Source organism: Neopelma chrysocephalum, unplaced genomic scaffold, assembly GCF_003984885.1.
Source record: "Neopelma chrysocephalum unplaced genomic scaffold, ASM398488v2 Primary Assembly neopelma1_60, whole genome shotgun sequence".
Classification (NCBI taxonomy): Eukaryota; Metazoa; Chordata; class Aves; order Passeriformes; family Pipridae; genus Neopelma; species Neopelma chrysocephalum.
Window position 1 is genome coordinate 14,409,980 of NW_020897715.1, and position 22,452 is coordinate 14,432,431.

At 46.3% G+C, this 22,452-nt stretch overlaps 1 protein-coding gene across 7 annotated transcripts in view; it reads left to right on the forward strand.

The window, feature by feature from the left end:
- The first annotated feature begins 1,909 nt into the window (after nucleotides 1-1,909).
- Nucleotides 1,910-22,452, forward strand: part of VANGL1 (VANGL planar cell polarity protein 1) — a 48,017-nt gene continuing 27,474 nt past the window's right edge. Inside the window, exons 1-4 of one of the 7 annotated variants that reach the window (XM_027681213.1) lie at nucleotides 1,910-2,108; nucleotides 11,325-11,617; nucleotides 13,315-13,441; nucleotides 16,591-17,198. In XM_027681213.1, coding sequence (XP_027537014.1) covers nucleotides 11,535-11,617; nucleotides 13,315-13,441; nucleotides 16,591-17,198 — 818 coding nt within the window. In that variant the 5' untranslated portion in view covers nucleotides 1,910-2,108; nucleotides 11,325-11,534. Of the gene's footprint in view, nucleotides 2,109-3,153; nucleotides 3,173-3,358; nucleotides 3,411-3,620; nucleotides 3,642-3,857; nucleotides 4,127-4,857; nucleotides 4,877-8,905; nucleotides 8,925-11,324; nucleotides 11,618-13,314; nucleotides 13,442-16,590; nucleotides 17,199-22,452 lie in introns of those variants that run through there. The other 6 variants (XM_027681215.1, XM_027681210.1, XM_027681214.1 and 3 more) reach the window with 6 other exon arrangements.

The following is a 22,452-nucleotide window of genomic DNA, read 5'->3' on the forward strand; positions in this document are numbered from 1 at the left end:
TGTTCCTGTGGGTTTCTTCAAATCTAAGGATACAAACAATCCCCTCAAGGAGCCATATGAAATGAGAATGTTAGTCATGTTACTGTTGAAAAAAACAAGCCAAAGGAGAGTTGAGGGAAGCCAGAAGTTGCTTCTTGTAAATTCTGAAAAAGTCTCAGTTTTTGCTGGCTTAAGCAGAAAATAATTATTTTATTGACTTATTTTTTGAAGTAAGTGCAGGGACATCTACTAGCCTTCCTCTGCTACTTCCACTGAACTTGACGTTGCAGCATTGGCATTCACATGATAAGGATTTTTTTTTCATAGAAGAGAGACAAATTAGGAACAAATCAAAGGTATTTATGATCTCATGCAAGTCCACTGCAGAAAGGGATGAAGAATCTGACATCATGTCCCTTTTTTTGTGTGCCACTTCATGAAACAGATCAAGCTTGGGCCAGGCTTCATATGAGTGTCCTACCTCCTCAACTATCTGTGTGTGCATCTAAGATCATGCCATGAAGCAGTGCTGGTCCATCTACTTGACCACTTACAGATCCTTCCTAAAACATCTCCTGGCCACTATGCCAGCAGGAATGGGAAAAGATGAAAACAGAAGGGAACTGAGCAGTGAAGGTGTCTTGCATTACAAACAGACAGAGCTTGTACCAGAGACCACGTGACATGGACATACTGGAGTGAGTCCACTAACATGATTTGGTGATTGGAATATCCAACACATAAAGAGCTGGGATTTTTCAGCCTTGAGAAAAGGTTTCAGAGTGGAATCAGTGTGTGTAAATGTGTATCAACATGTATAAATACCAATTGGAAAGGGGTGAAAAAATAGAACCAGACTCTTCTCAGTGGGATGTGGTGAAAAGAAAAGAGGGAACAGGTACAAACTGAAATATGTGAAATTACTTTTAAACATGAGAAAAAAACATTTTTACTATGCATATGTTAAACACTGGAACATGTTGCCCGGGGAGGTTGTGGACTCTGTCTTTGGAGATGTTCAAAACTCCGTTTGGCACAGCCCTGAGCAATCTGCTTTAGTTGACCCTGTTCTGAGTGGGGAGACTGAACCACCGCATTCCAACTGAAACAATTCTCCTGTGAATCTATGAGATCCATTCTGGGTACCTTAAAAAAAAAACCTAAATAACTCTAATCTTACCTATTCAGTAGTGTACAGGAGCACAGCACTTCACAAATTTCTGAACTATGACCCTACCACACAAGTAGCTTGACTCATATGTAACATTTCCTCATGTCTCAGAGGTTTAAATAGATGATGACAGATAAGCATGTAACAGCATCTTAGAATCTGTCCCAGAGCCCATCTTCAGTGTATTCCTCCTTTGCCAGTTTTCTGGGCAGTAGCTTGACCTAGCTGGATGTAAGTGGGCTTCATGAATGGGTCTGTCAGGTATCTGCACCAGCTAAGTCTGGACCGGGCATGGGTGCTGGTCCTCACTGAGGTTTGTATACATCCCCAGCTTAGATCTCTTAACAATCTCCTTTCTGTGGGGTACTGCAACAAGTCCTGTTGCTGTAGACCATGAAACTAGTATTTAGAAAGTCTCTCAAACCTTGAGCAGCTGCTGGGGCAACATGGTAGGAGAAGAAATAGAGTTTCTTAGTTGCTTTCAAAGTCTAGTAAAAACCTTTGATAAAGGCCCCTTTCCCTTGTTGAAGTTTTCCCCTGAATTTCCATAGCCTTTTAGGTAGGGCAGTACCTCCATTTGTCCTCTTCCCCACACGGCACAGGTAAAACCTTGTTCCTTGTACAGTCTCTCCCTTGCACCAGATGCATGGCCTGCATAAACTATACGCTGTTGGCTTTTGTTACATTCCCCCACCTCTGGGCAGGGAAGAAGCAAGGCCATTGTGACAGTCGAGGTGGGGAGCCATTAACAGGCGGTGAGGCTGAGAGGCAGCTTTCAACAGGGTATCAGACGCTTCCCAGGGCAGAGCCAGTGCCTGGAATGCAGCAGAGTACTCAGGCCTTGGGCAAGTTTAGACACATGTTGATGCATGATACAAGATGGAGCCTATCACTTGATATCAGACTCTTCCAGTCAGTCACCAGGTTGGGTAAACATGTATGCCATGCAAAATAGGAGGTAATGTAACTACCAAATCAGAGTGATCTGGAAAGGTTTTTTGTAATTCCTGGTTGACTGTTCCATTGTAAAGTCATTCTATGGGGCATGCATGTTGAGTAAGGGACAAGCACCACAAATAAAACCATGGCATTATTTTGGAAAAAGGGAACAAGGGCAAAGTGAAGAGGAAAAGTGAAAGATGCCATCTACAGAAGCCACAATAATGCAACACAGAAACTATCTGTTAGGAATAACTTCAGTTTCTTCTGCATTTGTTCCATTTATGGCCTGGGTAGTTCAAAGTGTCGGACTGGAATCTAGGAGGTCTAGATTTTTTCATACATTCCCACCTGCTGGTTCATTGTACAGCCCAAAACCTTAAATATTTTTAAAGGGTAAGGCAACCCAAAGGTGAAATGAAAAAGGAGCAACATTTACGTACTTGCATTGACATACAACCCTCCTGTTTCCTTCCCACCTGCCCAGAGCAAGTGTGTAAGGAATTTGGTGCCCAGGGCAGGCTTCGAGCAAACCAGGCCCTTCTCCCTGGGGAGGGCAGGAGGTCCTTCCTCATTGCAGACCTCTTGTGACCAGGGGCAAAGCACGCTGCAGCTGCAGGTTATGGGTGGAGGAAGAGACCAAACCCTCCCGAAGGCTAGGCATTACAGTGCCTAGCAATACACTCAGCCTTGGAGGAAACCCAAGAATACAGTTGTCCTGGGTGGGAGAGCTCGAAGGGACTGGTCTTTCCGCTGGAGGAGAGGGTAATAATAGCCTAAGGACAGGCGAGGGGCAAGGCTGGGTGCAGGAGAGCTGTAGAGCCTCAGGGGGACTGGGGGGCTCTGGAGCTGGGCACCTGGAGCAGGGAGAGGGGCGATGGGGAAGAGGGGCAGCGGCAGATGCGACGGAAGGTGCGTACAACCCGAGATGCAGAGGAGGCTGAACTAGAGCGAGAGGTTCAAGGGTCAAGTAAGGCCTCGGGGAGTGAGTAGCGGGTCGTGCCGCAGGTCCCGCCCAGGGACGGCTGAAGCAGGGGCCGGCTGGGGAACGCCGTAGCCCGGGTGTGATGAGCGCCAGTCTGGGTAGCACCAAGCTTGGATCCCGGTGGGAGCGACGGTGGGCGCTTCCCGCGGAGGGAAGCCTCTCCCGGAGGGCGGTGGCTCCGGCGGGGGAGGGCCGGGGGTGCGGGGCGGTGCTGGGCACAGGAAGCGGAAAGCAGCGGCGGCGGCAGCAGCGACGGCGGCCGCCGCCGGGGAAGGTGGCGGGGAGCGGCGCGGCGGGTCGGTGCCGGGAGCGGCATGGGGCGGCCGCGGGAGGGAGGTGAGTCCGTCCATCTGCCCATCCATTCGTCCGTCCGTCCGTCCTTGCGGGGTGCAGTGCGGGGGGGGCGCCGCCGCTGCCCCCCACCACGCCCTCCCGCCGCCGGGACCCCGCCGCCGCCCTGCTCCGGGGTGCCCGGGGCGGCGGGGGCAGCGCTGGGGCAGCCGCGCTGCTCCCGCTCCTGGCGGCAGGGCTCCGTCCCCGGGCGGGCGGTGGGGGCTGAGCGCCCAGGTAGGCTCCGGGGATGCCAGCGGCGGGGGGAGCCCGCCGCCTCCCCGCTCCCCGTGATCGGAGGTGGAAGGCGGGCGGGGGTGGCCGCCGAACCCCCTTCCTGCCGGGCGGGGCTGTGCCCCTGCCCGCCGCGGGGCTGCTGGGGCGTCGGGTCCCGGCCCTGGTACCGCGGGTGGGAGAGATCCCGGCATCCCGGGATAAGCCCTTCGGTGCCGGCGAGGGCCGTGGGATTAGCCCCGCACGGCGGGCAGCGCTCTCGCTGCCAAGCCTCGCCTGGGAAGGAGCCCGTGCGCTGTGAATGCACCGGGACGAGTCGATCCACGCTGGGGTGAAGGCTCTGCTGAAGGGTGTCTTGCCTGCCCACGCCGTGTAAAACAAACTGCTCCCTGTCTGGGCTCATCCCGCTGGGCAGCACGGGAGGGGGTGCAGAAATGACCGGCGGGAAGGCAGGCGTGCTTTGGAGAGCTGCTGTGAAATAACATAAGGTTGGCGTTTTTCTTGCTCAGAACACTGTCAGGGTGCTAAACTAACTCTCTTGTGCCAAGCGCCGAGCTCTCTCTTGCAGGGTCTGTGAAAGCATAAGTGGCTTGATGGCAGGGTTTTCGATCTGGGGAGACAGGCTTAGCAATTCTACTACTGTTTGAAGCAGTGGGGTTTTTTTGGCCCTGTGTTTGTCAGTAACGAATTGCCCACAAGATCTGTGCAGCTATGAAGAGTTAAGAAATCGAGTCATACTGGCTGGAAGTACAAATTAGGATGTTATGGAGTGTATTCTGTGATATCATTGTCTGTGAGCTCATCCTGACTTTGAGAGGAGAGTTGTGGAGAAGAGAGCTTCAGCGGTGCTTTTCTGCCTTTGAAGAGCTTCGTTTTGACCATGCTTGGCTCTCTTCCTCCATTGGGATTTGGCTGTTTAACTGGCCGCAACTACGAGACCAGCGTTGGCTCGGTGATCGCTTCAGTTGTTAATTTTGAAAAATAAATGTGAATAGAGTCTTACAGAAAACCTCCGTTAAAAATGTTCCCTTTGAGCTGAAATTTTGGAACAATCCCAGACTATATTGAAACCACCCAGGCAAGTATCTAACTGCCCACAGTCCCTGACCAGCAGCTCCCGGTGGTTGCTGCTGACCTTTTCATTTTGATTAGTAGTGGCAGTATACCTGGTGGCTCTTATCTTATGGACATGTCCACCTAGAGAGGGCTTACTGTCATCACTGGGAGACTGGGATAGGGTACTAGGAAAATGCTACCAAGATCTAGCAAAACTGCATGTCACATTGTTGTTGTAGCCTGCCTTCCTCACTCCCCCACCTCTGACAACGGTAGCAAAGAATGGAATCAGAAATGTGGCTTTGCTGCTATAGGGCTTGTTGTGCTGTGTGGGGACCTGAGAGGCAGACCCGAGTGGAGAACTGTGACATTCAGTTCTGCTGGTAGAGGACAGTGTCATGCTTCTCTGTATCTGGTATGGTCACTGGGAAGAAGAAAATGAACCCATGTGGAAACTATCCTAGAACTTCTTTTCATTTCTCATTAGCCTGTACTTCAGAATTTTCTGACTTGGGTCAAATTAAAAAACAGCAGTTATTTCCTCAGGGGTCAACACCTTTTCCTTTTCTCCTTGCAAGGACAGAATGGCCTTGGCTTTGTATAGGTTTGAGCAGAAAGAGGGAGAGAGAGAAAGAGACTCCATACTGTGGAGTCCCCCTGTGCTGTGTACTGGGGATTTGATTAGGGTCTGTAGACTCCTTTTTCATTCTAAATTCAAATAGAAAATTCAGGCAGATATGCAGTATCCTAAAGGGGAGGGGGTGCTCTTTCAGTAGAGAAACCTTCTGCAGTTTATAGCCTCTGATGCTATCTCAGTATCTTCGTGCTGTGGCTAAAAGTAAGCTTTGAAAATGAGATACAGGTGCTGCCTGTCTGAAGTGTCTTGCGAGACTCTTTTCTCTGTTTGTTTCAGTAAGGCTGTAGGGCTTTAAATGTCAATATGGGAAGCTATTTCTGTGTGTAGTCCCAGGTGCTGCTCTAGTATGAGGGTGAGGCCACAATACCTTCTGTCATGTTGCATGGCTCTGGGATTAAGAGGTGCGCTTAAAAATCTAGCAACACAGGAGAGACGTAGGGGTGAGGAAGTGCAAGCTTTCACCAGTCTGGCACGATGGCACTCGAGGTATAATTTGCATGATAGACTTGAATGGTCGTCGTGCTTCAGAAACTTGTACGGCACAGATGTGGCTCTTGGAGTGGGCAAAGGACATCCTCCCAGGAAGTGCTGCACTGATGGATCACACGTAGAGAGCTTCCCAACTTCCAGTGTGTAACAGGGGGGCAAGAGGCTGGGGCTGAGTGCCTGGAAACACTGCTCTCTTGGGTGGTGGTTTTGCCTGGATATTTCTCTTGTCAGTTGAAACAGCCTTGCTGTGTTTTCAGACCTGTGTTGTTGCATGTTCTGATTAAACATGCAGGTGGATAAATAAACGAAGTGACTTTTCTTTTTGAAATATCCACCTCATGGACTAATGATTTTCAACCTAGGGACTGGAAATTCCAAGGGGTCTATAAAGTCTTTCTAAGGAGTCTCTGAGGAGCAAAAGAAAAGAGAACCTATTGCTAGAGGGCTTGGATTTGCTGACTACTGAACATTTTATTTTTTGTTTTTAGGATAAGGGGCTTGCAAATCAAGAACCATCACCGCAGAGTAAAAGGCCAAAATTAACCTTATTTAATGACATGCAAACATAAATAGGAAACTTTTGTAAGAATCTTGTTTCCCAAAGCTCGTTGGCCATTAAAACTGAATCTCTTGGCTCTACAAGTAGAACTTCTGTGCTTACAGATCAAGTTGCTGGATTGGGGCCTGCTCAGGAAGTTCAAAAGCAAGAGGTTCCTGTGGCATTGCTCATAGGTCTTACTATATATGCAGTTGAACATAGCAAGTTACGCAACTTCTCGTTTTCCTGAAGTGAATAATAGGAATACGCTGCAGCAGTACCGTGCAGCCAAGCTAGTGCCAGAGTTGGAAGGCTTCCCCACTGCTTAGCCGTCTTTTAATTGTTTTTAGTCTTGAATCCTAACGCTGTCCCATAGCTGAGCGCTTGGGGTTCTGTGTGTTTAATTTGCAAAGCTCTTCATTCCACTAAACGAAGAAAAGAGATTTTTCGGCGCGATAGCTCGTGGGCATCCATTACCCTATAGACAGCTGGTGCTGTTTAACAAGCAAGGCTGACAGCGCTTGGAGCCGAGTGTGCGCACATCCTCACAGACACTTGTGGCTGCTTGTGCTCCAGATGGCACTTCCAAATACATCTAACTTCATGAACCGGGCTGGTAAATCAACTCTAATCGATTGCAAGTTTTAAACGGAGTAAGATTGAAACTGTGCAGACAAGGATTTCAAAGATGAGCTGGTTTGGAGTTATTTACCTCAACTTCATAGGGGAAAATCCATTGGGAAAGCATGGGATGTAAAAGAGTGTTCTTGTTCGTGTTTGCTCTCTTTGATTTGAAGATGTAACTTGCTCTTTTAAATTTCTCTTGGGCTGAGAGCCAAACTGCGTTCCCTTGAAGACGATCACAAAGCAGACTTCCTTGGAAATGGGATTGGGCTTCCAGCGTGGAAAATAGCGATTCAAAAGAACTCTTCTTGAGATTTATGAGCATATGAAAAGAGGGAGTTACAATGAGTTCTGTAGCTGTTAGAAACTGTAATTACAGTGATCTCTGCAGTATTCAGGGGTAACTGCATTTCTTCACTGTTGTGCAGGATGCAGCAGTCCTTCTTGCTAGGACAGGGTCACAAAATTTCCTTTGGAGAGTCCTTACCATTGTTTTCCATCTAGTACTTGGCCTCCTTCTGTTATCAGTGAGTAAGGGAAAGGCCAAGTGAGAGTGCTGGCCCCACTGGGAGCAAAGTGCTGGGTGTGCAGTTATACAATTGTCGTGACTGGAACTGAGGAGGCATTCCCATCTCCCCTCTAGCTGTTCGCTTGTGCTGCTATTCACCCTGGTGTTGGTTTTGATGTTTTGGGCTGTGCTGTGAACTAGGTCACGGAAAGGATCCAAGACAAAAGCGTGGCAGGGGGGAGAAAAGGGATTTTTTGTTTTGTTTTCCAGCAGTGCTGTTTGCTTGCTGAGAATTGTGTTGACACAACCGAGAGTGGTGAACCGTGGTGCGGAGGTGGAAGCTACTTACACCAGCTTTCTTGTCAGTGCTGAAATACAGTGCAACTGTACCCTCGGGCCAAAAGAGCTTTGTTTCACGCAGGGCCAGAAGCTCTGCAAACAGGCCATGCCTTCAGTGGAGTCCTGTGAGATGTAATGATCTTTTGTGAAGCCGTTTCAATTGGCTAAATAGGACTCTCAATTCACACTTGTTTGTGAAGGGATGAGGCCCCAAATGATGGGGTTGCTGCACAGTTGTCCTGGCCCAGAGGGGCAGGGTAAGAATCATTAAGTGACTTAGTAGTTTAAAGACTGTGCTTAGTGTGGATATGGTTGTGTTATGAAGGATACATGTATAGCTTGTCACTGGAGCTCGGGCTCCAGTGGTGGGCACTATTGGGGTGGTGGCTAATCCAGAATTGACTTCTGTTTATACCATTGAAAGAGCTTCAACCTGGAGACGTAGTTTAGCACGTTAGTTGACTTTTGATCCCTCTTACCTCTTCCACAGAGGTTTCAGAAGCTTTTCTGAGGTAAGGCTGCTCCCCCTTCCTGCTGTAAAATACTGCAGGAGGTGGGTAACCTGCTGGCTAGGCTATGAGGAGGGTGTGTTTGCACTGCGCTCCTCCCTCCTTGATTTCTTCCTTTCATCCTGCTCAGAGTGTCTAGCTAGCAGTCCAGACTATTCTTTGTTGAGCAAATCTAGGAAGCCTTCTTGACAGTCAGCCTTGGTTGGGCACTAGACAGTGGTCTTCTACTTTTTCCAGCTGAGATTGGGCAGACATATTTTGTTCCTGGCAGCCCTGTGTAAGTGCCTTGGCAGGAATATCTATTTAGCCACTGGTGTGTCCTGCGGTCAGGGCAAGGAGGAGGTGCAGAGTCCCTGAGTTCATCATAGAATCGTTGAGGTTGGAAAATACCTCTAAGACTACTGCTTTTGACAGTGATCCAGGATACTTAATGTTTTTTGGGGGCCGCCTTGTTGACTTTTCACAGAGCTGTGTCAAAACCGTTGCTCTTGTTTATACAGAAAATGAAAGTTTGCGTGATCCAGCCTGCCCTGGCGTTCCTGTGTTGGTCTTCCCATGCCTGGTGCCCAGCACTGCCTTGTTTCACGTACGGTCAGATGGGCACTACTTGTTCATGGTTCCTGTCTAGGCAGCCTGTGCATTTCCACAGCAGCCTCTACCTGCTGAAATGTTCTCTGATGCCTCCAGAGAAGTGTGATCCTGTGCTGATTGGGCAAGAGGGGTCAGAAGAGGAGTTCTGTTCCCAGTCCCTGTCTCAGCTCTGATTCTTTTATCTGGGATTTTGGGGGAAAATTCTTTTGTGTGGTTAGAGGTAAAGGCTGGGAATTTATACTTTCCTAGAGGCCTATGAAAAATACCTAACCCTTACTCATGTATGCCAGCAGCATTCCTTGCTTTTCCTATTCATGTAATGCAGTGGTACGTATCTGTGAAGATAGTGGTTGTTCTCAAAGGTACCCCAGTAACATCACGAACTGTGGTTTAAGACTAAAATACTTGTCACCTGTCCAGCTGAGGGTGTTTCTGTTTTGTAATGCCTAATGACTGCAAAATCCTGTGTAGCCATCTCCTCTGTTGGTATCATAGTGCTTTTTGAAGTAGGGGGGGTGGCCTCACCTCCATTTATCAGAGAAAGATAAACAAAGAGGAAAGATTTTTCTCTGGTTGCCTAGCAGGACAGTAGAGGTAAAAATCAGCTTTAATGAATCCCAGCCTATTGCTGGAGCCATAAGCTACAGGCTGTGTGCAAGCCTACGGAGTTAACAAGTGTTAACATCACGTCCTAGGCTGGGAGATTTTTATTCTTGTTACGGTAATGATGCCATTTTCCAAACTGTGCTGTGCCTTGGCTTTGTGTTTCACTGTGTTTAAATCCATCCTCATTCCTTTCCTCCCAAAACCAGGCCTTAGGTTCCCATCCGTATTTGTCCTTTCTGTATTCTCTGCTGCCTTTAAGTTTTCTGAAGACATGCTATGCCCTTATAGCTTGAGAATTCTGGTACACAAAAGATTCCCACGGCCTTCTTCTTTCCAAGAGCCCTGGCAAGCCCAAGTGGTGTGCAAATACCTGCAGCTCCAGATGCAGGGGCGATGCTTCTTTAGTTCACTGCAGATTGCACCACCAGCCAAGGAACCTTATGGGGAAGAGGCTTTGTTCTTTGGCACAGCTTGTGGTGGTAGAGCTCTCTGCTCTGTTAGGAGCTTTTCTGGAGGTGTTAGTGGAGGAGTCTTAGGGCTGGCAAGAGTAGTTGGCCAAAGCACGGTTTCTGTTTCTGTCCCTCTGTCTTCTGGGAGGGAGAGGGCTGAAAGCAGTGCCTGTTTGATTGCTCACAGCTTTGAAAAGTGCTGTGAGCAGAAAATAACAGAGATCTAATTTAATGTTAAAGTGGTCTTTTGCCCCCTCTGAAATTACGGCTGTAGTCCTGTGTTGACTGGAGGCAGCAGTTGTCTGGGCAGAAGGCATGTGAGAGTGCTTCCGTGTACCAAAGGAGTGGTGGGCTGCACCACGGTACCTCTGTCCATTGCTGCAGCTCTTCCCTTTTCACCATTTACATGCATTTCCCCAAACCACTAGTTCCATAACTCCCCTCCCTTCCATTTCTCTTCTTGCCTAATGCAGGATGGTGGGTTTGGAAAGTGGGCTGTTGTCTACCTTTCTTCCCCACAGGGTTCAGAGTTTTTAACATTTTACGGTTGGGAATTGTTCTGATGTTGTTCTGCTCCTGTTCCAAAAATCATAACCCTCTTCTGCCCTTTACAGATGTGACTTGAGCTACTGTTCCAGATGAAAGTACAGTGTAAAAAGTGTTGGCCCATATAAGCTAGATGTGATCTCTAATCAACTCTCCCCAGTGTTATTAGTATGTGTATATATAGAGATGATTTTTAGTAAAATTGAATTCTTTGAGGCCCAAATTAGCTTCTGGAGGCAAAGGTTACAAAGAGAGGGAGGTGTTCACAGTGCCATTGATTGTATAGTAACTAATGCTTGTATAATGGGCACACCTTGCAATTATGAAAACAAAGCAGGTTCAGACATGGTGGTCTGATCCTCCCCTGCATTTCTTCTAGGAAAGTGCCCTCCCCCTACCCTTTCCCCTATATATAGGCTATAATGCTGCCATTTGGAGTGTGGGGTTATTTGGACTGTGTGTTACAGAGGTGAAGAGATGGGGTGTGAAAGCCAAGCCTGGTCCTTTTTCTGTGGGTGAATTTTGGTGAGCCTTCTCCAAGTCACTGTCTTTTCCAGGTGACCTAGAGGAATGGTCTAGACTCTGCAAAACAGAGATCCATTGAGTTTATTTAAAGCTCTACAAATGCATACATTTCACTAGATTGGAAAGAGAGGTATCAACCAGGACAAGTCTGTGAATTGGACACAGTGTGATAAGCGGTGACATGTGGCCAGAGTGAGGGAACTGCTGCAGTAGGAATGATGTCTTGCTTTTCTTCGAGTGCACTTCCATGCCTGTTTCTCTTTTCTTAGGTCAATTGTAAGAAGCCAAGCACCCTTTCTCCCCTCCCCTCTGATCGGATTCCTTTTAAAGTGAAGTTTGCTCAATCTCTGAGGACCAGATCTCACTGATGACTGGGAAGCAAAGAGTACCGAGGGAAGCACTTTTACCACGAACTCCACCTCAGGAGCACCAGGAACTGACTTTCTAAATAAAATCTGTGCCCCTTCTGTGCAGACCCAATGTCTGCTGCAATGGATACAGAATCAACATATTCGGGATACTCCCACTACTCAGGTCACTCCAAAAAAGCTCACAGACAAGGGTAAGGAAATGTTTATTTTTTATTATTTACGGCTGTAAGTTAGGACATGTCCAGTGGGAAAAAAATTGTAAGCCAGGATGAAATCAGTGGGGCCACAGCTCTGGAGGAGATGCAAGTGGAGAGTCCTCATGGGAAACACAGTGAGGAGACTGGCAGCCGCTAATTCAACCTGTTGGATGTATGCTGGGGTTATATGTGGCTAGAAGGATTGGCATAGTGCCAACAAAATGAAAATATCCTTAACTATGCTCTTAAAGTACAAGGGATGAGTACAGTCTCTGGGGAGAAGATGTGTTAGACTTCCAAAACTGATAATTGCTGGTTGTTTTCTCTTCTGTTGCCATTTCTTTATTGTGTAATAATAAGGTTTCCTGCTTCTCCCCACCTTCCTCCTGGCTACTCTGTTGATAGTGTGTTGGGGTTTTTTTAAATAGAATTTGAGTGGCACTTGAGTTGGCAACAAGTTCCTTTATCAGCATTGATTGGATTAGAAGTCAGATTTTTCTGAACTTGAATAGCAAATCCTCTTCTGTTGTGGTAGTTCAACAGCCTCAAAACCCATCTGCTCTGAAACTTCTGATTATATGGAAACTTTTTATTCTTTTCTGCATCATTATTAGTTTTACATGCAAAATGTGTGCCACTTACAACCTTTTCAACTTGTTACTGAGCTGGTCCAAAACAATTTTGCATTTCGGAAGCAATTACCCTGTGTGGTTGGAAAAAGAATTCTTCCATGAAATGAAGTCTCTTTGCTCACAGTCCAGTTATTGAGTAAAACATCTCTTGTTTGCCTTTTTTCCCTTCTTTAGCACCTCCTCCTCAATACAGATTGCCCTTATAAACTTAGAATGTGGAAAGATGCCTTCAGAGTTCCAAAAACAACATAAAAATCCTAGAGCCTCTTACTGTAAACTGGAAAAGTCTCATCCCATGATACCTTTGGGCTTTGGTTATTACAAGAGAGAGGCAGTGGAGAGAGCAGAGCTGGGACACTCATGAGGATTAAGCCAGTCCCTAAGCCCAGTGAGGGTCTCCAGTGCAAAGTCTGCTTTCCTGTCCATGTGGGAAGGGGGAGGAAAATATTAGTAGGGCTTAATTCATCCTGAGACATTCTCAGATGAGAAGCTGTGAGGGTACTCTGAAAGTAAACACTGGCCTGGTACCCTTGATGGTCTTGCTTTCTTTGTAAGAGGTCAGCTTGGGGTTATTAACCACTGGAAATAAACTTCACCAATTGTCCTACAGTGTTAGGGTCATAGATGACAAGACTCTACGCTGAAGGAACTAAAGCTATGTTGATTAATTCCTTGTGTTAGCTGTGCATGTCCCTGTGAGACAGTTTATTGTAGGTGGAGAATTGTGTAAACCAGTAGATCCCAAATGGAGTTCCCAGTTGCCTGGAGAATGCAATGCTGTTTTAAGAGAACGTGAGGTGGTGGGCATGTACCCCTGTCCTCCCCTCTCCTATCACTGAGAGGGCAGTCTGTCCCAGCCTCCAGGCTGTAGGCTTCTCTCAGGGCAAGGTCCCTTTCTACCTCTTCTAAAGCATGTTTTGTTGTAGATTGAGTGAAATTTGATCAAGAGATGGGCAAGCTTGACTATGAGCTAATGCTTAGGGCACCTGTTGCAGGTAGAGGTGTAGCACATTTCAGTAACTGGTAATGTTGTTCTCCTCTTCCACTCTTTGAAAAAAGGAGTCGGGACAGACACAAATCGCCACGAAGCAAAGATGGCAGTCGATCTGAGAAGTCCGTCACTATCCAGACACCTCCTGCAGAGCCGCTCCTTGGGAATGATGCCTCTCGGGCAGAGGAGGGCCAGGTAAGGAGCCTGTGAAAGAAAACATGGAGTGTGTTTTGTGGAGCAGAACACATGGCTTATTGGCTCATGAGTAGGAAAAAAGCATTGCTTGTGTGCTGTTTAATGGGTACCCTTTATTAATGCATAAAGCCAAGGTCGCAAACAGTTCTGTCTTTTTCTGAGAGCATTATTTTTGACTGCACCAGTGCTGATGTGACGACTCCTTGGGCACTGATTTGCCTCTGTCTCCAGAGTGTCACCTGCCGAGCTCTATAGAAACATCTGTTTCTGTCATGTCACTGTGCATTATTCAGGTCAACCCTTTCCACCTGTATGTATGTTTTAGTTTTTAAGCAGGATTTGCTCTAGGTATTCATGTAAAGTACATTACAATCAGAATTCCAATATGGAAAGGAGTCAGGAATTGTAAAACTAGTGTGAAATAGCTGTGAAGGAGGGTGAACTTGGAACATGGGGTTAAATAAAGATTGGAATAGTGCTGCATTTAGATTGTACCTAGGATGGATCCAGTGCTCTGTCTGCTCTACTAGTTGATGTGAAGGTGCATGTTCATTTTCAAAGAATGGCTGATGCTGCAAGACATAAAATGCAAGATGTTTCAGTACCTCCTAGCTGGATTTGGGGTGTGTTAAATCTTGGTTGTGGGGTTCCACGTCTGCCTTTAAAAAAATATTGTTGTGCAGTTTGCACTCAAACTGTGTATGGTGGTACTTTAGCAGTATTCATCTAGCTACTGGTGTGCTCACTTCATGTATTGGTATTTTGTAATCAGATGCTTGTTTTCACGAGTCCCAGCTATTATTTCAAATAGTTCTAAAGGCACTGGTGAATTTTTAAGCCCTTGTTTTCACATAGAACTCCTCAATTAAAGCCAAAGCAAAATAATTGATGCATGAGCCAGACTTTTCTCCTAGGGAGCAGAGGGCACTGAATTAGGTCCAACAATCATGTACCAATGGAGATTTAGACTCATATTTCCTCTCCTATGAGGAAAGGCTGAGAGAGGGGGGGTTGCTCAACCTGGAGAAGAGAAGGCTCTGGTGTGACCTTATTGTGGCTTTCCAGTACCTGAAGGGAGCATACCAGAGAGCCAGAGAGGGACTTTTTACAAGGGCATGTAGTGATAGGACAAGGGGGAATGGTTTTAAACTGAAAGAGGGGAGGTGTAGATTCGATATTTCGGAAGAAGTTATTTACTGTGAGGGTGGTGAGGCACTGGAACAGGTTGCTCAGAGAGGTTGTGGATGCCCCATCCCTGGAAGTGTTCAAGGCCAGGCTGGATGGGGCTTTGAGTGATCTAGTCTAGTGGAAGGTGGCCCTACTTATGGTGGGGGGGAGGGGTTGGAGCTAGATGATCTTAAAGGTCCCTTCCAACCCAAAGCATTCTATGAGTCTGTGGTTTCCATATAATTGCACAATTTTGCTTGTGCCACTTATACTGGGAAGAGTTATAAGTGTGACTGTTGCCTGTTGTCTTCTGGGCTGTAGCTTTAAGCTGCTCTGGTTTCTGTCCCTTCTCTTTTCTGCACAGCTTTGCAGCTCATCAAATGGATGAAACTATGCAGAACTATTTAATGCATAAACATAAAATAGCTGACATGCTTAAATTGCTTTACTGGTGACACTGGTAAAGAGGGAAATGTGGTAGGAATATGCTGCTTTTCAGGACATACTACAATGCAGATATCTGTTCTGGAGCCTCTGCTTTGGTGAGAAGTGACTCAAAAAGCCTCTCATATTAATTCAAGATGCTGACTATTTGTGGTTGGTCTGCCTCAAAACCCTACTGCTCTAGGCATGGGAGGTATTCATGTCTTGGAGTGCATTAGAAGTTAAATCCCTAGAGTTGTTCAAAGTAGATGTGCTGCGTCAGTCTGTTCCTTTCCCAAAGACTCTTGAAGACTCTTTCCTCTAGCTCTTAAAGAAGTGAGCAAAGGTTTAAAATGATGCCTGTGTCTTTAAAACAGATTGTTTTGGTCAGCATGTGTAGTTGCAGAAGTCTGGGGGAAGGTGTAAATCCTATTAATGACACAGACTACAGAAGATACACTGAGGAGGGTAGGAGGAAAATAAAAAACCTTCGGTTCTGAATGAGCATTGCAGGTACAAAGGTGTCAGGTGCCAAGCAACAAAGCACATGCCTTGCTACTCTTGCCTTTGTGGGAAGCATCAGGAGTCTTCATGTGCGTGAGTCACTCCAGCAGCAGCTGTGAGTCAAATCCATACATGCCAGTGTAACTCTTTGGCTCTGCCAGCAGCAGGAACAAGCAATTGGAGGCATCATGGGATGGAAGAACCAGCTTGTAGAAGTTCTCTGATGCTAGCTAGGGAAGAAGTGAGACTTTCAGAAAACGTAATGTAATCTGAAACTTGCCTGTGTGGTGACTGTGTTTCAGGTAAGCTTCTTTGTGGATAAGTGGCGTCTGACAATGTCCTGGGTTGTAATACCAGAGCTACTTGGCAGTCTAGGATCCTCTAAACTTAAAAGCCCTGTACCTGAAAATATCCTCTGTAATTTGTTGGTTTAACTAAACTTTTATTACATTGTCAGCTATTGAGGGCAGTACTACTGTAGAGGAGAATAAAAGACAGTGAAGTGGAGGAACTTGCTGGAGGTGTGGTTGCTTCTGTTACGGATGGAAAAATAATGTGTGAACATGTTTTTGATTGTGTAACAACAACAACTGGCTTGAAACACTGAAATGAAAATTTCCCTTCCAGGTGCTTTTGTGGTGTACTTGCACCGCAGAATTTGTGGGCTGGAAGAATGCTAGTCCTTGCCCTGGACATGGGAACTGATGATTACTACAGTTTCCAAGACTTATGTCATGTTACTTGTTAAGCATGCTGGAAGAGGAACCTCTGGGGTACAGTGAGTGGCACAGCAAGCTGAGCTACCTGCTCTACAGTTACGGCTTTTTAACACCTAATGTTTATAGTCACTGGTTTGGACAGGATGCTGTTGTTTCCAAACCTTTGCTAATTGTCAGAGTTGATTATTCAATATATTGAAGGTGTTGATTTTGCTATATATTTTTTCTGGGACTTAAGGCTGTCATAGCAATCATTCCAGGCAAGAAAAATGGAACACCTGGAAGGAGTAGCCTGATTGTTTCAATGTTATTTTTATTTATCTCTTCCTCCCTCAGGATGACAACTGGGGTGAGACCACGACAGCAATCACAGGCACCTCTGAGCACAGTATTTCCCAAGAGGACATTGCCCGGATCAGTAAGGATCTGGAAGACAGCGTTGGGTTGGACTGCAAACGTTACCTGGGCTTAACAGTGGCAGCTGTTCTCGGACTCCTAGTCTTCCTTACCCCCATTGCCTTCATTCTGTTACCCCAGATCCTGTGGCGAGATGATCTGGAGCCGTGTGGTACTGTCTGTGAGGGACTGTTCATCTCTGTGGCATTTAAACTCCTCATTCTTCTGATTGGGACCTGGGCTCTTTTTTTTCGCCAACCCAAGGCAGATCTACCAAGGGTGTTCGTGTTTCGGGCCCTTCTGCTGGTCCTCATATTCCTCTTTGTGTTTTCCTACTGGCTCTTTTACGGCGTTCGCATCTTGGACTCGAAGGACACCAACTACCAAGGAATTGTGCAGTACGCAGTGTCTTTGGTGGATGCTCTGCTCTTCATTCACTACCTGGCCATTGTGCTGCTGGAGCTGCGGCAGCTGCAGCCCATGTTCACTGTCAAGGTGGTTCGGTCAACGGACGGAGAGTCGCGATACTACAGCCTGGGACACCTGAGGTAGGTACAAGCCCTTGAGGTCCAGCGTCGTAGATAAGTGTGACTGTGCTGTAGCGCAAAGCAGCAACTGCTTCTGAGTACGTGGTATCGCTGGTTTCTGAATCTTCCCCCAGAAGAATCCTAAAGTCTCTCCAAAGTTACCAAACTGAACCTCTCTTCCCCTCTTTGAGCGTGGGAGAGGTGGTCCCGGCTTCAGAGGAGTCCTGTGTGTTTCTGTAAGTGAAAAGAGTTGATGTCACGACCTTAGGATGGTCACTGGGCTACACCTGATGAGATCTTCAAAATCCTTCTCTGGGTTTCTTACCCTGTCTCCTCACTGGAGGGAAGTGGAGAGCTGTGAGTCTGGCTTGTGCTTTTTGGTTGCATGGGCCAGGCTCTGCTTTGAGAGCAGCCCTTCAGGCTGTGCAGGCCATAACTCGGAGCCCCCTGACAGCGGGCCAGTCCATGTGGCAGGGGCTGAAGGAAGAAGTAAGTGTCCCTGTGTGAGAAAGCATTCAGCAATCTAATGTGCTCTTGGAAATACCCATTTTCCCTCATTGCCCTGTGCAGCCAAGACCCTTGCAAGGAATCTATGTAAAGGTCCCTTGGGTCAGGTCAAATGTGGTCGTTTGGATCACGTGTGTGCCTTTTGTGGCCAGTTGAAACACTTGTGTTCAGGTATTTGTGCTTTGAAGCCTGTTAGTGACAGGGTCCGGCTACCGTGAAGGGCTTTGCCAGGTAGCTACACCATGGGATCTGAAGGCTGCTTCCAGTGACTAGGGGCTCCTTCCCTGCTTCTAAGACTGGCAGTGTTTTGCAGTTTTGTGTTGGCTTGAGGTAAATAGTGTTTAGTTCTGTTAAAGCAGTTGCTTTGATGCAGCCAAAGTCTCCTAGCAGTTCAGGCATTTAGCAGTAATATTTTTAATGAGTACTGGGGCACGTGTGGATGCTTTTTTTGGCAGTACTGTGCTGCTCCTGGCTTAGTTTTGTAGCATGATGCTCTTTTTGTCATTAGGTATGGATCAGTTTGCTGGGTCAGATGTATCTGGGACTATCTGGGAGCTGTGCAATATCTGTAGGTACAAAACATGCATGCCTGCTTCTACCTTCTTGCTGGTTCTAATTCTTCCCTCAGCAATGGTGCAAGAAAGGACAGTGTCTCAATCTTCTTAATTCCTGTGTCCTCTGAAGCGCTCCAGAAATCTCTTAGTTCCTGTGTCCTGTGAAGCTGAGCTCTGAAGATGATTCCCCAGACTGTATGTGCACTTAAACATCTGTTCTGCTTATCCTGTCCAGACCCCTATGGCATGCGTATCTGTGGCAGATGAAGAGATTAGCATCTGCTGGTTTAAGTGGATGTAGGAATAGTCTCCTGCAGCCATTAGCTTAGCAATGGAATTGCTTTGAAGCAGATTTAGTGGTGGAAGCTCAAGTCTGGGAGCTGACTCCTGGATGTTGTTTCTAGCTTAATGGACGAACTCGAGGCCTTTTGGATGAACTAGGTTTGGACTCTCCTGTATTTTCCTTCTCTGTAAAATGTGAAGGAGAGCCCCTCTTCTGCAATGGAAGTGCTCCCATTGATTTAATAAAAGGTCACTTTCCAAAAATAAACTAATCTTTGGTTTTCTTGTGAAATCATTTATTTCTTTTTAATGTAATTCCTCTGTGGTAAGTGATCCAGCATAGCTTTTAAGACCAGGAAAATGGAGAGATGACTACCAAAGAGTTCCTTTGTACCACAGTTTTGTGCCTTGAGGTGTGATGAGGCAGTTCTCTCACAAGTGAATTCTGCAGATAAAGCTCAGTATGTGTATGTATATACCTATATATACACGCACAGTGTGCAGGATTGGTTTGAGAGACTTCGTTGGTTGCTTGGTGGTAGATTGTGGGTTTGTGCTAGAGGAATTGAGATCCAATGCCTGCCAAAGTCTGCATGTCTAGCTTCCCTTCGTGGAGGCAAAGAATTTGCTTGAGAATCAAGGCCTAAATATTTAATAGCATGTGTGTTAGAAACAATGTTCTGTCCAATTTTCTCTTTGCAGCAAGGTTTTTGAAATGTCTTGGGCGATGCTAGGGCAGCAAAGAGATGTAAAACCTAGGGTGAAATCTGAGATGTATGAAAACTGGTAACTTCTCATTTGTTGGCCAGCTGATTTCAGTTGTGTTTGGTATATTGAATCCAAGCCATGCAGCACAGAGATGCTTCAGTGTCTTGTGTTATGGAAGAGTCTCGTGAAGCATGTCTGATAATGGTAAACTAGTGTTGCTTTTCCCTTAGTTTCTGACAAATTAGTATAATGTGTATTGACGTGTGTTTTGAAGCCTGCGTGTCTTTCCATTTCTACTGATGCAAAGGTAAAACTGTAGGTATGATCAGTGGCCAAGGGTCTCCCAGCTTAGGGAGAGTTCGTTCTCTCTCCTACTCCCACTACAAGTGTGTTACTTGTGTGTAAATGGTAAGAGCTTCTGATCTTGATACAGAGTGTGGCTTGGATGTGACAAACTCTGTAAGAATTGAATGTAATTGGTATCTCTCCTTCAGCTTCTAAAGGCTTAGGATTGTGAGATATTTATATGAAACACGAAAAATATGTGAACTTTTGAACATCTTTGCAGTATATTGCAGAGTTTCTGTGAAGGTCTTGACATGCTTGTTGTTGAAATGTCAGTCAGGGTCACAAGGGGCTGCCTTATGCCTCTGTTTGTCTCTGGCTGAGGCATGGGGCTGGAATGGGCGGTCTGTTGATGCGAAAGTGTGGAAACACACAAGAACAGTTTGGATTTCAGCTTTGGAGAAAGCAGCTTTGTGGCCGTGATGGAGGGGTGGTTCTAACTGCCATTAGAGTTAGGAGTAGGCATATACCACTTGTTGCTGCCTTTGGGCTCTCTTAGCTACCATGCATGCTTGCCTCATCCCAGCATTTTTAAAGAGGTCTTGGAGAGGTCCTGAGCTGCCACATGGAAGGAAGAAGCATGCTTTAACAGGTACAGCAGTCTGACTGTCTCCTGAAATCAAAACCTTTTGTCTCTTCATGCTCTCAAATATCTTAGAAGTTTTGTTCACTGACAATCCATGGAGTTTACCTTCCTCAGCATCCAGTGTGCTCTGAAGAAGCAAGTGGTAAGAAGGGTCTTGAGACATCTTATCTTGTTCAGTGTTGCTTCTTAGAGTAGCTCTGTTTTGTTGGGTTTGGGGTTTTTTTTTTGGACAGGAAAATTGTTGATATCAACCTTTTTAATCCAAGATGGAAGCTTTCCAATTCTAGATCTTTTCTGATGAGGCAGAGGGAGCTGCTGTGGAAGTATGAGGACAGCATGCTTTCTGGGGGAGAAGGAAAGAAAACAATAGCTCAGCCGTCCTTCTGGCAAACTATGTTTTTGCGAGGCAGGGTACAGACAGGATTTTCCACCCTTCCTGGCTCCAAATGCAGTAAAAAAACTTGAAAGTGCTGAGTTAGGTATTCCACTCCACCCCCGAGGGCCCTGGGTCCAGGAGGGTAAGCATGTTTGGGAGTAGTTCCCCAAATTCATATTATAATCAGCCTATTAATAGGCTGGCTTGGTCCCACCCCCAGCACTTTGGCTGTAACTTTTCTTCTGGGAGACTTGACTGCCAAAATGATCGTTCCCTTTGGCATCGATTCAGGAGCTTGGAGGGGGAGTTAAAAATTAAATAGGAGTCCCAATGAGTGTGGTGCCAAGTCTCAGCTCACTGACTGCTCTGCTGCTCCTTGTAGGAAGGGTTGTCATGCAGGGCAAATGCTTTATGGTAGTATGTATGGATAAAGAGCAGGGAGCAGTATATATTCAAGAAAGGTCGAGCCTGGGAAAATGCAAGAGGTTGGGTGAGAATGCTGTCTCTAGACTTTTGAAAGCAACAACAAAGGGAAACAAAGGTGGGGGAGCACAACAGCAGATAACTTTTCAGTTGAAAGGCTGATAGTTTTGCAGGCTGAGGCCTGGATTTGCAGCTGAGGCTTCAGTTTGTCCCTACAGATAGGGACTCTGATGACACCTGCCATCCACAGTTCAGTACTTGTCTGTATGGCTCAGAAACAATGTAGGAAGGATTTTGCTGGAGAAAACCCTCTTTTTTCTAGTTAGGGTGCTAAACATATTCCTTTCCTCTCCAGTGAAAACTCTTTCCCCACCCTAGAGCTTTGCTAGTCTAGACAGCTCAAGAAAATGAATGGCTTGTAACACGTGATAATTACTGATCTTACACGTTTCTGAAAGTTGGGCTACAGTAGAGTCTTGATTTTCTGAGGTTAGAGATGTCTGAGAGTGGGTCCTTCTCCCTTTTGTTCATCCTTGCAGCAGGGATATGAGAAACAGGGTCGTGATAGTTCATCTTGTTTGGGGCTGTATAAAGTACTGAGAGCTTTGTTCAGTCTGCTTCGCTGTAGTGGTTTAAACCCAGCTGGCAAATAAGTACCACTCAGCTGCTCAGTCACACCCCCCTCACCTCACTTTGTACCATGGGGACAAGAATCAGAAAAGAATGTAAAACCTGTGGGTTAAGATAAGAACAGTTTAATAACTTAAGTAATGTAAAATATAATACTAATTATATTATGAAAAAATAAAACAGTTGTAATGAAGAGGGGGGAGACAAATAAAACCCAAGAAAGGCAAGTGATGTACAACATAGTTGCTCTCTACCCACTGACTGCTGCCCAACCTATTCCTGAGCAGCAATCTGTGGCTGCCGGCCAATTCCCCCCAGTTGATATGATGTTTTATGGTATGAAATATCCCTTTGGCCAGTTTGGGTCAGCTGTCCTGGCTGTGCTCACTCCCAGCTTCTTTTGCAACTCCTCACTGACTGTCAGAGCATGGGAAAATGAAAAGTCCTTAACTTAAAGTAAGCACTACTTAGCAACAACCAAAACATCAGTGTACTAGAAGGAAAATTAACTCAATCTCAGAGAAAACCAGGACACTGTCCTTCTTTCTGGCATGGGCTTGCCTTTTATGAACCAGCTGGTGGGGAAGCCTCTGTATGCCTTTGGAATCAGAGTATAGTTTTTGCAGATGTCTGTGAGCTGGTTGATGCTCTGTCAATCTAATCAAGAGAAACTTAGTACTCAGAAATAGCAGTTCTGTTTGGTAAAAGTATTCTTGAGAATGCCTTGTACCCCTGTTACCCATCTCCATTTGTGTGGATGTTTGCTGAACTGTGGTTTAAAAATCCAGGAGAGGAGCAGCTGCTTCCTCAAATCATGTACCTCTCTGAAAAGCCTGTACCTTCCCTGCAGAAACTATCAATACC